The sequence below is a fragment of the Centroberyx gerrardi genome, chromosome 2 (genome assembly GCF_048128805.1).
Source record: "Centroberyx gerrardi isolate f3 chromosome 2, fCenGer3.hap1.cur.20231027, whole genome shotgun sequence".
Classification (NCBI taxonomy): domain Eukaryota; kingdom Metazoa; phylum Chordata; class Actinopteri; order Beryciformes; family Berycidae; genus Centroberyx; species Centroberyx gerrardi.
Window position 1 is genome coordinate 27,250,117 of NC_135998.1, and position 15,438 is coordinate 27,265,554.

The window sequence follows — 15,438 nt, forward strand, 5'->3', positions numbered from 1 at the left end:
CACCTAGGTTCTAGCAGCTTTCTGCCAAGAGGAGCTTCAATGGCAGCCTTATATAGCTGTAGCCCCACCCACAGAGACAGAACAACAATTAGACATGTAATCAACACAATGCAATATGTTATCCTTGGGCACAAGGCACGGTTCAATACTATTCCAAGGTAAAAGCATGACAATATAAAGAAAATAAAATTGTATATATAGGGTAGCTTTAATAAATCTATTCCCCAAAATTCCGCCTCTTGAAAATTCCGAAGTACATAATTATGTCTAGGTTGGATATGTATGTCTCTGGTGCATTCCAGTAGGTGGCGGTAATGCGCATGTACGTTGGCTGCCAACCACCCATAAGACCACAGTTGAAGAAGAAGAGTAGTATTGCAGTCTCCTATCCGGAGGGGGGCAGCAATGCGCTGACGTCGCCTATCCTGCCGGAAAGAAAGAAGAAGAAGAACAAGACGAAGAAGAAGAAGACTGTTTTCAGAATGGCGGCGAACCGGAGGCTGCAGAAGGTAAATTTCCTGATCATTGAAATAACGACATTTACCCGGTGTTAAAGAAGGTGTGTCGTATATCTATAACGACATATCGACTCAGTCAAACTTTTGTTGACACGAGTGGGCGGTTTTCAGTTATCCAATGAAGTAAAATGTTATTTAAAGTCCGTCGGGCGGTTGGCCGAGTGGTTCGTGTTAGCCAACTGGTTACCGACAACAGCCTGGACACGGACTCAGACGTCATTCGGCAGTCGTAGCAAACTATTAGAAATAAACCGGACAGCCCATTTTTCTTTGAAGGCAGTAACGTTAGTTCTCAAACAGGTCCCGTCGTGAACCAAGCTAGCGTAAAGGTCGCCAGCTGATTTCATTTTTGATTTAAATCACCTTAAGGACAAGGAAGAGAGACGAGGAAGTAATCAGTGAAATCAGCTGCTGTAGTATTTCGTTGCAGTGGAAACCTGCAAACTCAGAACATCACTGATAACATTAGGAGCTGTAGATGTGGCACGACTGACTTCAAAATACACCAAAGACAGATTTAACTTTGTTTGGAGGCTTTTTTTTTGTAAACTGCATCAACAGCTGTGGTGCCTTTCTACCAAAATGTAATATTCTGACAGACTTCAATTCAGATCTTCAGCTATCTTCAGCCAAAACCCAGAGCTCTAAAGTGTTAGATATGTATCAGATCCTAACTTCTTGACAAGGTTGTTTGGATTCATTGGATCATAATACTATTTTTCAGCAGAATCGCACAAAGCACTTTACAGTATGGCTGCCCAGTCTGGTTTAGTGGATTATTCATTATTCATTCATTCATTCATTCATTCAAAAACACACACTCTGACATTATTTTATTTTATGGACTTGTACACAAGCTTTGCTAAATTGTGAGTGTATTTAGCGTAAGATAATGAGTGTGAATGTGTATGATCATAGCCTAATTATCTTTTAAATAGGGCCTTTAAGTTGTGCTTGCACTCTTAACCAGCCTATAGCCTATATTTTGTATTTTGATTGTTTCTGTCTGTACCTTTGTATAATGTTTGGAGCTATCTAGGTTGTTGGATTGTCTTGTGTGGATGATTGCTTGTCAGTTTGTCAGATGCGAGAGTCTACTGAAGTAAGGACACAATAATAAACACAAGAAATGCCATGATAAATGTGTGGGGACAGCGACAAATTCCATTAGTAAGAGTTTTCAGAAAAAAGTTGCTGCTCCCTAAGTGTTAATGGCTGGTCCTAAATTTGTTTTTATGCTTGTAACTTTTTTTTATTTAAGTTCTACTCAAAAAAAAAAACATTTTTAGAGCACTGCCCATGCCGAGTACAGGATAGGCTGAATCATTTTCTTCACATTAGCAGTGGATGGACAGTAGTGGCATGTTTTACATAACAGTCAAGTAGCACATTAACAAATAACTTCCTGATATCAGACCAGTGTTTCCCACAGAATTCAAATGTATTTGTGGTGGTGGTAGGTGGGTTGGCGGGGGGGGGAGAAATCTGCTTTTCTGTCCCTCTGCCCTGCTGCATCTCTCTGTGCTGTCAGTCTCACCTGTATCTTTACATCGTTACATTACAGCCTTTGACATTATTATCTACTCTGTTTTACTGCTCAGCAGCTCCTCTGGTCCAGACTGTCCTGCTCCTCCTCAGGACCAGTCCTTTTCCCTCTTTGAAATTATTTTTCAATATTAATCTGGATTGAGGGAGCAAACATTCAGAGTCAGAGTTAAAAAGTTAATATTAACGTTATCAGTCCCCTCAGTGGATACTGACTAGCAGCTAGGCTATACAGCGTGCTAATCTCGGAAACTCAGCTGTATTCCGAGTAAAGTTAACTGTTAGTTCTTCTTTTCGGGAATTCAGTCGGCCGTCTTCTTGGCATGGAAAAAAAATCTCCCTCACGCGTGTGCAGTGGGAGGCGAACAGACGGGTCCGGTGAGAGAGCGAGCGAGAGAGAGAGACAGAGACCGAGCAACAGAGAGAGAGAGGGGGAGCAACAGAGAGAGCAAGCGAGAGAGAGCGAGAGACAGAGAAAGAGAAAGAGAGAGAGAGAGAGAGAGAGAGGTCGCGTGGAGCAATTAGGGGCTGAGCGAATCAAAGCGCTACACACAGTTCTATGATTAAATAGTGGAAAAAAAGAAAATTTGTGTCGGTCAGTGCTGATATTGTGGCGGCCCGCCACAAAGTTTTCTATGTGTGGGAAACCCTGGAGGGGTAACTTAGAGCGAGGGGAGATTGTCCACTAGTTAATTGATCGCGGATGGCGTCGTTCTCTCGGACGGATAAAAATATAAAAATAAAAAATGCTAAAATGGGTCACCAAATATACTTTGGCGGCCGTGAATATACCTGGGCCGCCCAAGTAAAGTCTATGTGTGGGAAACACTGCAGAGAGTGTACAAGAAACGGTACCTCTAATGAATACAGAAGTTAGAGAGCATGATTAGCTCATGTGTTAAAAAATGCCACACATTTATGGCTATAGCCGCACACTCAAGACCCAGGACAACAGACTTGGTGCAAAAGAATCCTTTTTATTTTAAGATCAGAATGAGCTATACATTTTGCTACTAGCTCCATAGGGCTCAGGATTAGCTTTGTTATTGGAACAACTTAAAATGTGCTGCCATCAGCCCAAAACCTCAGCCAGTGTCTAGGTGAAGAAAGAAACAAATACCCAGACGCATCCTGTCAGGATGCAATGCTAATCTTGCCCGAAGGTGATACACATGGCGGCATAACAAAGTGTTGACGTTCCTGGCAGCACAGTTGAGAGTGAAAGAACCGAAACCATGAGGAGAGAGTCCTACGCATCACATTGCTGTGGGTCTGAGTCAATGAAAAATCTGTGATGGGAAGCTCCCACCTGATAACCCCAGTGACATACCTGCTGTCACGTGTCCCCACATCCTTATTTCCTCTGACACGTTTTCCAAGTCAGGTAAATGTCAGTAGACGGGAAGTAGAACAGTGCTAAGGCTTATCCTGTTATTAGCAAACAGCACAGATATAACTGTTGCCTACTCTGTAATTTATGAAACCAGTACTGTAAAATGATGGCAAATGATTGGCCAGTTTAACTGTGTCCACACCTATTATTAATAAGTGTGTAGACCTGTGTAATCTTTAGACTTGTTGTTTTTACAGGTGAGACTACTCTCTTTGGAAAAATTAAAAAAAATCAAATTGATTGGTCTGACAGGCTTTATAATGAATTTGTTGTATTTACTGAGTTTAAAGTAGCTTTTGTCAGGGAAAATAAATTTGAATAATAATGATGCTCATTGAAATTGTATTGACATCAGGCTGTTCCTGTCCTGTGGCCCTGGCTATTTGATGAATGTGGGCTATTCTGTTTAAACAATGCATTTAAAGGTGCTGTGTTTTAAATACATGTCACAGTAAAATGAAATATGATATTAACCATTGTTTTTTCATCACATTTTAGGCATTTAACTGATGCCCTTATCCAGAGTGTGTGTGGGTGTGTGTGTGTGTGGGGGGGGGGCTGCCTACAGGGATCACTACAGTATCACATTACCACATAGGAACTTTTTATATCAAATTTTTTTGTTGTTGCAGGAACTGGAGGAAATCCGCAAATCTGGGATGAAATTTTTCCGCAACATTCAAGTGGATGACTCAAATATTTTGAACTGGCAAGGGCTCATTGTTCCTGTAAGTAATGAACGCTGTTAAGATGACTCATTCATAATCCTTTTGTTTGAATTTTTATCTAAATGCAATATGTTAAATCAGATTATGCCACTGCACATTCCACCCTGTTTCTTTTCTACAAGGACAATCCTCCATATGACAAAGGCGCGTTTCGGATTGAGATCATATTCCCTCCCGAGTATCCCTTCAAGCCGCCCAAGATCGCTTTCAAGACAAAAATCTACCACCCCAACATTGACGAGAAGGGCCAGGTGTGCCTGCCTGTGATCAGCGCGGAGAACTGGAAACCTGCCACGAAAACTAACCAAGGTACGAGCGAGGCCGAGTGCAGGGACGCAGTGGAGGATAAACCCACCTAGAATCAGTTTACACTCCTTTTTAGGCTGACACAAGTCTATATCTAAACTTATAGTATAGGCCCGCATCATTAAAGTGCCATCAAACTTGTGTAAGTTGTATGAGGATTAGGTCTTTTAAGGGAAAAGCATAAATCAATACTTTTATGAAAATATAATTTTTCTTTTTTTTATTTATGCACTACATCACTGGCTGTCTGGCACTGCTTGTAGGCTTATGTATGAATGTCAGCATTTCATTTCTTGTTGTGGATCTTCCTGTGCTGTGATGCCTCTGCAGTGAATTTATGTGATATGATGCACATCAAAGTTTCAAGAAAGCTCATGAAACTCGCCTTTCTTGATAACAAAGTGCAAGAAATCTTGTTTTTCCCACTACTGACCACTCTTAAGTTGCCTTAAAGCTGTAGACGGTAATGACTCGCACGGGCTCGTTTGACACAGCCGTGATCGTGAACGTAACTTAAAAGAAGATAAATAAACCGCCTATCTTTTTTGCTGCCTCCCCCCTCTAGTGATTCAGTCTCTCATCGCTCTGGTGAACAGTCCTCAGCCCGAGCATCCGCTGAGGGCCGACCTCGCCGAGGAATACTCCAAGGACCGTAAAAAATTCCTGAAGAACGCGGAGGAGTTTACAAAGAAACACGGCGAGAAGCGACCCGTGGAGTGAGAGCACAACACTGAGACTTGTCGCTTCTGGCCTCCCCTCTGTCTCCTGTAAGGCCCGTCCCTGACTCTCTCTCTCTCTCTCTGCTCTTACTCCAAACCACCGGAGACGCCCCGCTCATGCATACGTGATTCGTTCTAGCACTGCACAGTCCCACCCGCTCCGCAACAGAGCGGTGTGTTTCTGTTTCACTTTGCCATAAAAGCGGGACTTTTTGGTGAATAGGCAGGCTCTTGCCTCTAGGTGTCAGCTTTTTGGTTGTTACTATCTTTCTACTGATTTCTTTATTAGAAAATTTGAGAAAACGGTCAGGGGTGGCTTCTTGTAAATGAAACAGAAATAAGTAAAAAAAAATACTCTTCTGCTTAGTTGAGTGCTGAATGTTTTCACAAAGGAATCATTTGCTTATGCAGGTCTGTTTACAGATTTCCAGACGTTTTTGAAAGTTATTGAAATGCACAGTATATAATACTATTGTTTATATCTATTGTCCCACTCCTTTATATTCCATTGTTTTCTTTTTCCTTTAAGTTGCACTTTACTCTGTGGAAGTAGCCTTTCCAGTCCTGACATCTAAAGTTTGTTACCAACGCAAAGTTTCAGATGTAAAAGAAACTGCAAACAAAGAAATTTCTGAAAATGCAACATTCATGTGTCCTTTTTAAATGGTTTTTGTATTCTGAGATGTTGGAAATAAGGTCTTTATGATTAAAATCTATCCACCTCTCTTAGCTTCCCAGGAAAGCCGTTGGCCGCATACTAAAATTCATACCTTCAATGATCATGGTCATTATTTGTTATGCCGTTTGAGTCACATAGGTTTGAATGGTGAACTTGCAGCCTAAATCTGTCTTCTTTCTCTAGTTTCAGTGAGTTATTCTTTGACAAAGATATCTTCTTTAATGCACTGTTATGGGTAGGTATTGGTTATCTGCTGGAGACAACTCATTGCCCAAGGTGAACTGCAGAAACAAATTCCCAACCCTTTTCATTATTAAGATGTTTGACACAAAACTCTGTTATGTGAGCAGGTTTTCATTCACAGGACCATCAATCAGAGTAGACCTGAGCCAAGGATTGTTTTGTTCTTTTTATAAAACTCTGTTCTCCTAGATATCTTTATAAATAAATAATAAATATCAATTGGTCAATAGAGTTTATCTTGTGTGGACAGGTGTAATATTAGATAAGACATTTTTCTCACTCTTTTTCTCACTTTTTTTATTATTTAGTTGAAATAACCTCTGAAACGGTTGTAGTTGCCACTTTTTAAAGTGTTTATATTTTTGAGTTTATTCTTTTGACCAAGGGAAATGGCACTTTGATGTTTTGCTGTGTTTATAGAGACAGCTGCAGCATTTCATCTGCAGTAATCCTTGCAGTTCTTGCAAAAGCTATGAACTTTATGCCAAATGATCGTCATGTTTTGTCCTATTTATACTTTGAAAAAACCATGAGATGATGAGCCCCAAGATATCAGACATAATAGTTCATCAGGCTATGCATATCTGTGGTAAATTATGCCACTGCATTCATTACAGAGAGCTGCACAATATTTTAACCATAGCAATTTCTATTATTTTATCCCTACTCTTGAATTGCATATAGTTACTCTCTTAACCCAATAAATGGTGTGTGTAAGTTATATCACAAAGCTGTTCAGTCCTATTTTGCAGAACTCAAAAGGCAAATGGCAACCGTGGCTGTAAATGATTATATGGAGGGGAGTCTGTTGTTTCTCTTCCTCTTCCTCTGCATGGACCCGGTCTGATTTATTGATTTTACTCATCACAATACTGACATAAATGTTTAAATGTATCGTCCATTTAATGTAGTTTTAAGAGGGAGTGAGGCTTCTTCCCTAGACAGACTTCCTTCAAGTGCCATTAGTAGACTCAGGAAGTTTCAGGACAATGCACTTCTTTGTTGGTGGAAAATAAATCACTTTGGAGAGAATTAATTTAGGTGACATGTTTTGAGATGTGTGAACTGAGAAACACTGAAGTTGTAGTCTGTAGCATTTATTTGGAGTCACTTTCTGAGGAGTGCAGCTTTATATAATTATTCCCACATATCACATAACTTTAACTAGCAATCTGACTGGCATATAAACACCTGCCTGCAGTTTCATCCTTGCTCTGCTAGTGGGCAGTGTGACCCACCGCTATACTAAATAAACTGTGACTCAGGGACAGAGATGGATTAAGAAGCTCCAGCACAAGTCACAGAGCTTTTAACACCTGGGCAAATGGTTTCTGTGGACTCATTCATCTGGCATTTGTTTCTGTCAATAATTCAATAACAATGATACCTCTATTTTAAATGATTATGGTCTTAAGAATACAGATATTAAGACTGGCTCTTATTTGGCAAGGGCGAGAATAGTGACCAAATAAACTTTCTAAATGAGATTTTGGCAAGAGCCAGTCAATAATACAACATTTCACTGCACTAGTGACTGGACGTTACCTTATGAAGTATTCTGTGATAGCTTTAAAAACCTTGTTCCCTTTGGTCTATTCAGTGCTAGGCTCAGTATATGAACCGCCACCACCATTGTCAAATAAAAAATCATCATCACATGCTGGTCAACTGAACAAAGGCCAACAGGCTGTAAACATTTAGCTGGACACATGAGATTGTGAAACAACACAGATATTGATTGAATATATGACAGATATCCAGAGGTCTGTGATAGGCTTACAGAAAAATAATCTCAACCAAGTCTGTTAATTACAGACAGTGTGAGCAAAGTGGCTTTTGTGAAAATAACAGATTCATGTGAAATTAAAGAGAAAGAAAATACAGACACAAAAAGCATCAAAACGGAAATCAAAATGTTTAATAATGTTGGTTTTATTGAAGTTAGGGATACAGTTAAGACCTTAGCTTGAGGTAGAATTTGCCCCTAACCACAGATCATGACTTAGACTACGCTAAAGATTTGCACTTTTTGTTGGAAGGATAAAGAAACATCCGCCTCAGCACCAACGGATAGACATTTTTCTGCTCGTGTACCCCAAACAGACCCAGTTTGGGACGGGTGGAGCGACTGGAGCAGGGAGGAGAGAGCTGCCCTCTCTCTAATGTTGGCATGAGGAGTGCAGCTCTCACTTCTTGAACTGAAGAACGGGGGCCGGCACTTTGATGTCCTGGCCCTTCTCCAGCTTCTTCTCACACTCAATCAGGTAGTTGACTCCATCAACCACCATCTGAACCAGCTCCACCTACACACACACACACACACACCAAAGTCACACACCAAAATCATGGGCTAGAAACACCTGACCAGAAAGGTTGACGATCAAAGGGATTGTGGGTTAGAAATGGTTCCTCATTAACAGCCACCAAAGTACAAACCGCATGTTTCATTGTCCTCATGAACAAAGAAATTGTCAACATTTACAAAACAAGGAAAAATTCTTACAGGCAATGAATGAATGATTGATCCATACCTCAGATTTGCCCAGACGGTCATTGTTGGAAATGTCAAAAGTGTCTCCGGTAGCAGCTGTGTCAACTCCTCCTGTGCCTCTTTTTTGCAGCCGTAGGTTTTCAAGGATTTGGGGGAAACGCGAGTCCTAGAGCGAATTCAGGGATTTATACAACAGAAAATGTAGCTTATGTTATTATAGTTACACATTTCGTGGGGAATTCCTTTAAAAGGCCAGAGGAATGAGTTGGAAGTTGATTTGTACGAGTTGTAACTATTGAATGGTTTTGGTTTGGTGAGTGGATGTGTCTGTGTCCGTGTCCATCTGTGCGTGAGTGTCACCTTGCTGAGTTTGGGCAGGCGCACATGCACCCCCGCCCTGAGCCCAGTGCCCAGGTTCGAGGGGCAGGTGAGGATGTAGCCCAGGCGCTCGTTCCACATGAATTCCCAGCCTCTCTCCTGGATCAGTTTCTCCACCTGGAGTACGAGACGTCACATGACAAGATTCATTATCTCAGATGTGTGCTAGGGCTCGACAGATATGAGGTTTTGACGACCAATATTTTGGATTGAAAGTACCAATAGATAACATTTTATGCGGATATTCAGTATGTTTAAATTTGACTATTTTCATGTAAAAGAAAACAATATCAAGAAAATGTTAAGTATTCATTGTTGGCCCCAGAATTTTGATCTTGTCAGAGTGGAAAAGCCTCTGAAACAGCATTTAGACACTAAAACTCTCCATTGATTGACTGATGAAATTCTTTTAGTGTTAGCAGCTCTTTAAGGCCGAGTGACCTACCTCACCTGTTTAGTGGTGGGGGAACTCTGGGATACATTACAACCTTTAAATGAAGTATTCACTTCATTTAAAAAAACATAAGTGGAATTTAAGTTAATGAATAAAATGTCACTGCAGGTTTTCCAGATGTGCACATCTAAACAAATATTTATACAGCTCCTGTTTCTTAAGTACAAAATATATCCTGCTTTTGTGTCTACAATGCCATTTTCTCCTCTGTACCTGTTTGAGTCCTCTGCAGAATCTCTCAAACACTCTCTTCATGTTGCCTCCCTTCTCCATAGAGATGACTCTGGTGTGGTCCTCCTCATTAACCCAGATCAGGAAGGTCTTCTCATTGTTGTGCCTGAGGAGAACCGACTATATGAACTAAATATAGACTTCTCAAGGTAAAACATTGCTCTCATCACTCACTGTGGGGGACAATAAAGGACCAGGACACACCCATATACAAGACAAATTTCTATTCATGCTGTCTGTGCAATTAATGTGGACAACATTATGGGGATGGGTGCATACACTTTTTAAAAGATAACATTGACCAACAGAAAAACAGGGAAAACATTTCTTGTTGGTTTACCCACTGGAAAGCATTTTTTTCACCTACATGCATCAAAAGTCACAAAACAACATGCAATAAGTGACTGGCTCTAATAAGCATTTTCAGAATCTAATATAGGATTAACCATGTTGAATATTCCCCTGCATTTCATCACAAGCATCACAGAAAAGCATTAGGATGTGGCAGTTAGAGACACCAGAGTGTTAACGGTCACACAGACGACGTGCAGGCAGAGCCGGACAGAACAGACCGTACCAGATGCCCCTGGCGTCTGGCCAGTCTCTGGCCATAAAGGCACATGTCAACAATGGAGAGACAGGCTTGTCAAACAAGAAGTGGTCCTATTGGTGGGTGGGTTAAAGGGAGGTGAAGAAAGGTTGAGGAAGAAAACAGAAGGAGGAAGATGAAATGTCAAAAGGGAAGAAGAAGGATGAGTTATCTATAAGTCAATCATTTGGTAAAGACACTATTCTATTGGTGGAGAAGATTCAAGGATAAGAAGAATAGGGCAAGGGTCAGAAAGGACTTTACAGTGATAGTTTATAGAATAGGGAAATTATATGCTGTGGTGGGGTAGGGTAAAGGTCACATATTTTGTTCTCTCAAAGAAGAAAAACACGGTTTGGGATGCGGGGTGGGATTTCATCTAACTGCATCGGCCTTACCAGATCCCCCTGGCATCGGGCCAGTCACGGGCCATGAAGGCCGCAGTGAGTAAAGGAGACACAGGCTTGTCAAACAGGAAGTGCTCCTTAGGTGGGGCAGCATGAATGAATGGGTCAGAGGGGAAAGGTCAGTGAGAGTGAAACTACACTGCATGTGACTGATGAGACAATACAGACACACAGAACTCTGATGGTCCAGTGTCAAACAGTTTGCCTATTTCAAAATATGGCCTAACTTTCATAGTGATTTACTGATTACCACTTTGAGCCCCTTTATTGATTTATTTATTAAGATATTTATTCACTATGAAATTTACTGTCTGTGCCAATTTAATGTTAGAAGTACTGACAGTATGTGACAGCTGTAAATGAGTTACATGTACTTTGAGGTTGTACATTTGTAACATTTACAAATATGCATATATTTTGAGATACTCCAAAAAACACTCTTTAACTCATTTTTACATAATGATACATGTAAATAAACCCAACATTTACAAGGTCAACTAAATTGCTGATTGTATCTTCAAGGTTTTCCGAAATTATTGATGGGGAAATGAATGCTGCGAATCACAAAATCCTTGAATTGTTCTAATTGCCAATATAGATATGGATTCTCATTGGTCTTTCACTTGTATGTTCACAAATTTTCTGCATTTTAGAAGGAGTAATTGAAAGCGTAGTTTTCATAAATTTGATTAAACTTGCATGGAAAACCTACTCTACCAATAATGTAGGACAGTTCAGTTTAGATTTTTGAACATTAACAAATTTCTCCTAAAGCTAAAAATCAAGACATAAACCCTGGAGCTGACTGATAATGGGGGATGAACTTTGTGGACACAGAGACAGTACCCAGGATGGTTTCTGTTAATGCTGTTAGTACTCCAGTGAAATAAAGCTCATGGGATGTCACAGCTCAAAGAAATATTTAATAATTCCACCAAACTCTGTCTCCAGGGCAATGGATCAGGTCCTCGTTATGTCTCATGATTACAAAAACAAACAACACAAAAAGTGGGTTTGGGTGTCTAAATTCTAGCTTTGAGAGGAAGCTATTCATTTTCACAAATAATAATTGATCTACCAAAGATCATTGGAACATGACAAGCAAATTCTTTTCAAGGTCTATGTGTAAGGCTGAACTGAAACTTAAATGTGACAGAAATAAATGGTGAGAATGCCTCGTCAGTAACTCACGTCAATGAGCTGCTGCTGCTCCTGCTCGGTCATCTCTCCCAGGCTGTAGTAGCGTCCGGCCAGGTCTCCCTTCAGGCCGGCCAGGGCCGTCACCGCCACCCGCTCCACCTCCCGACGCTCGGCCCGCGAGCAGGCCGGGGGCAGACTCAGCCCCCGGATACTGCGGCCGGTCCGGACACGGGACGACAAAACGTAATTCTCATCAAACACGCCATGTGTGATCTAGAGGTTGAGGAGGGAGAAGATGGGCGAGAAGGAAAGAGAATATAGTCTTAGATGCAGGAATGGGTAAATGTGTATGGATGGACGTGCTTGTCTGTCTAGTCCATGTCCATGTTTCAGTGTAACACACATGATTTCTCTGCCATCCCCGTGTTTCATTAAGTATTCATTTGTGAGTTGTTAATGCAACATGCCACATTCCTTGCAGTGTCATTCTGTGTGAATTAATGTTTGTAACAAAGTCCAATGTCTCTCTATATACTGTATGTCTGTTTTGCAGTGATGGATGGATGGATGAATGGATGGATGAATGGATGGGTGGAGGACAGATGGATGGGTGGGTGGATGGATGGATGGATGGATGGATGGGGGACAGATGGATGGATGGATGGAGGACAGATGGATGGGTGGGTGGATGGATGGATGGATGAATGGATGGATGGATGAATGGAGGACAGATGGATGGATGAATGGATGGGTGGAGGACAGATGGATGGGTGGGTGGGTGGGTGGATGGATGGATGGATGGATGGATGAATGGATGGATTGATGGATGGATGAATGGATGGATGGATGGGGGACAGATGGATGGATGAATGGATGGATGGAGGACAGATGGATGGATGAATGGATGGATTGATGGATGGATGAATGGATGGATGGATGGATGAATGGATGGATGGAGGACAGATGGATGGATGGATGGACAGATGGATGGATGGATGGATGGAGGACAGATGGATGGACGGATGGATGGACAGATGGATGGATGGATGGATGGATGGAGGACAGATGGATGGATGGATGGATGGATGGAGGACAGATGGATGAATGGATGGACAGATGGATGGATGGATGGATGGATAGAGGACAGATGGATGGACGGATGGATGGACAGATGGATGGATGGATGGACAGATGGATGGATGGATGGATGGATGGATGGAGGACAGATGGATGAATGGATGGATGGACAGATGGATGGATGGGGTGTTGTGGTGTAAACGAGGCACCTTGGAGGCGTCCAGGTCAGTGGGGTGTTTCATGACTCTGGGGTCGTAGCCGTTGTGCCTGTCTTTGATGATTGGGTCAAGGAGGTCAGCGAATACCTGGAGGGAGCAGCACAGAGGGGGAATCAAACATTTCATTTAACTTTATGTCCACTGTGAAAACACAAACATCGCAATATCATCATATAACATCATTATGGACATGACTGGATGTTTAAACATGAATGGATTACAGATGGATATTTTGGAAGCTATGACCTATGGGCTTGTTTACCTCGTAACTCTCCTCATCGCCGGCCACGCAGCCCACCGTCTTGATGAAGGGGTGCCCGGGGTTGTCCACCCCGGTCTGGATGCACTGGTCCAGGGTCCAGTTGTTGGGAGTTACCTTGTCCCTCAGTTTGGCATAAATGGCTGGAGTCAGAGCAGTCGCCATGCAGTTGTTGTGTTTCCTCAGGTCGGGGAAGTCAGAGCTGCAGGGAGGGAAAAGATGGCAAGATTTTTGTTATCTAAAACCGTACTTGACCGTTATTTAACAGTGTAAAATAAACTTTGTCTGTACAGTCTTATTTTCCTCAAAACAAGTTTTATTACAACTGATATGTTTCTCCACAAGTATCTATAACTTGATTTTGCTGCCATTTTTTTCAGTTTTCTGGAATCCTATTGCATGTAAACTGTTACTCCACAGCTGTTACAACCGCTTTTGTAAATATTTTGAAACTTAAACCTCTGGATGTGCTGTTGATTCATTAAGAAACATTGCTGCTATACACATTTTTGGCATCCGTTCTGGACAGACTCAAAACGGATCAAAGACTCAAAAATTTGTCAGAGAAATGTGTTGTGTGTGCGTGTGTGTGTCTGTCTGTATGTGTGTGTGTGAGAGAGAATGAGAGGGAGAAAGGCTTTATCTTTAAGAGAGATAGAGATAGAGTGTGTGTATGTGTGTGTGTGTGTGTGGGGGGGGGCTGTTGGGCACAGAAAGTGTGTGTGTGAGAGAGAGAGAGAGAGAGAGAGAGAGAGAGAGAGAGAGAGAGACTGAGTCAAAGGTAGCGCTGATGAAACCTGAGAGGGTTAGTGATATTGTCGGATGTCACCGCTCTTGCCAGTGACCTCGTATGCCCTTTCACACTCTCTGTACTTTACACACATCCTGCTGAGGCGATCGGGTTCACAATTTTCCCAGGGTAACATGAATCTCATATTCAGATAATGCTTTACAACGTGTTTATTGATGCTATACCCTTCTTGTAGGACATTTTCACTTTAAAGCACATTAACTAAGCGTTCATGAGCAGCCTGCCTCATCTTCCTGATACTGAGTTGCAGCCTTATTAGATTTAACAAGGGAAATCAATAAGGGATAATAACTGGATCCACCTCATCAGTGTACCTCCTGAAAACAGGAACCTAAAGAGTCCCTAATATTTTGTCCATTCAGTGTATTTGTGGTTCACTGACTTGTATCTGTGGAGTTTATGATATCTGAGTTTACCTGGGAGGATAGAGCTTCTTCTTTGCCTCGGCGGCCAGAGTGCCGTTCTCACTCAACAAGAAGCCGGTTGCCATCGTACCCGCACCCAAGCTGGCCAATAGCACAGCCGTGTTGCGGCCAGAAATCAGACGTGTGAAAGAGTTCGCCATCTTCACCGGTTGGGTAGTTCTCGAACTGGAGAGAAAGAGAACGGCAAAGAACGACGTAGGTTTTGTCCGTGTTGCCGAGTGTATCTTGCATCAAATATCGTTACATATCAGTACAATACACTTACACTTAGGATAGACACATAAAATATACAGTACATATTTGCATAGTAATATACTACATTTGTGCAAACACTTCCTCTGCTTTCCATTGATGAAGCACATGTAGTCGGGTCCTTCATCTATACCTCACACCCATCCACTTTGACCCCTCTCCACACCCACCCACCCACACAGGTCATGTACAGTAACAAGCTTATAGTAGGACGGGCAGTGGCAGATGCTAGTTGTCTTGACTTGGCTATTCTGAGAGAATAGCCTCTTAGCATTATCACACTGTCTCCCAGAGAATGGCAGGCTTCATGCATGAGAGAGCAGTTGCCCAAAGACACCTGCCTTGGCTTAAACTGACTCTTTCCATGCAGAAGGAGGTGGGACTTGAGAAAATGCATATGCTCAGGCTAAATCCCAGTGTATAGTTACTAGTTAAGAAAAAAAAAACATTATTTCAAGATTGAACTTCGGATTTGAAATTCAATACCTGCGGCCTAATGTCCTTCTCTGTACTGTGTGAAGGAGACAGGTCGTACTCTGTGGCTCGTCCTTGACTGTGTCTTATAGAGCATATAG

At 41.9% G+C, this 15,438-nt stretch overlaps 2 protein-coding genes across 3 annotated transcripts; one reads left to right on the top strand and one right to left on the bottom strand.

The window, feature by feature from the left end:
- Positions 1-441: 441 nt before the first annotated feature.
- Positions 442-6,362, top strand: ube2l3a (ubiquitin-conjugating enzyme E2L 3a). The gene is made up of 4 exons (XM_071898839.2): positions 442-509; positions 4,089-4,184; positions 4,307-4,493; positions 5,056-6,362. The coding sequence occupies exons 1-4, from the start codon at positions 483-485 to the stop codon at positions 5,208-5,210; spliced, it is 465 nt and encodes a 154-aa protein (XP_071754940.1). The 5' UTR covers positions 442-482; the 3' UTR covers positions 5,211-6,362.
- A 1,755-nt stretch (positions 6,363-8,117) lies between these two features.
- On the bottom strand, positions 8,118-14,751 carry ckmt2a (creatine kinase, mitochondrial 2a (sarcomeric)). Of its 2 annotated transcripts, none has more exons than XM_071899041.2 (9): positions 14,603-14,751; positions 13,379-13,577; positions 13,108-13,203; positions 11,873-12,094; positions 10,263-10,348; positions 9,668-9,791; positions 8,983-9,117; positions 8,663-8,788; positions 8,118-8,434 (listed from the first exon to the last, which is right to left on the bottom strand). In XM_071899041.2, exons 1-9 carry the CDS (start codon positions 14,749-14,751, stop codon positions 8,318-8,320), a joined length of 1,254 nt encoding a protein of 417 aa, XP_071755142.1. In that variant the 3' UTR covers positions 8,118-8,317. The 2 variants fall into 2 exon arrangements, with proteins under 2 accessions (XP_071755142.1, XP_071755146.1); XM_071899045.2 differs by lacking the exon at positions 10,263-10,348 and adding an exon at positions 10,673-10,758.
- Positions 14,752-15,438: the final 687 nt, after the last annotated feature.

What these genes read in the sequence shown, in the direction of transcription:
- ube2l3a (XM_071898839.2), top strand. Translation starts at nt 483, where the DNA reads ATGGCGGCGAACCGGAGGCTGCAGAAG. An exon ending in CGAACCGGAGGCTGCAGAAG is followed by an intron (nt 510 to 4,088) that starts GTAAATTTCCTG and finishes TTGTTGTTGCAG; the next exon opens with GAACTGGAGGAAATCCGCAA. An exon ending in TGCCACGAAAACTAACCAAG is followed by an intron (nt 4,494 to 5,055) that starts GTACGAGCGAGG and finishes TCCCCCCTCTAG; the next exon opens with TGATTCAGTCTCTCATCGCT.
- ckmt2a (XM_071899041.2), bottom strand. Translation starts at nt 14,751, where the DNA reads ATGGCGAACTCTTTCACACGTCTGATTTCTGGCCGCAACACGGCTGTG. An exon ending in CTGACCTGGACGCCTCCAAG is followed by an intron (nt 12,095 to 13,107) that starts GTGCCTCGTTTA and finishes CTCAACCTCTAG; the next exon opens with ATCACACATGGCGTGTTTGA. An exon ending in ACCGTCTGGGCAAATCTGAG is followed by an intron (nt 8,435 to 8,662) that starts GTATGGATCAAT and finishes GTGTGTGTGTAG; the next exon opens with GTGGAGCTGGTTCAGATGGT.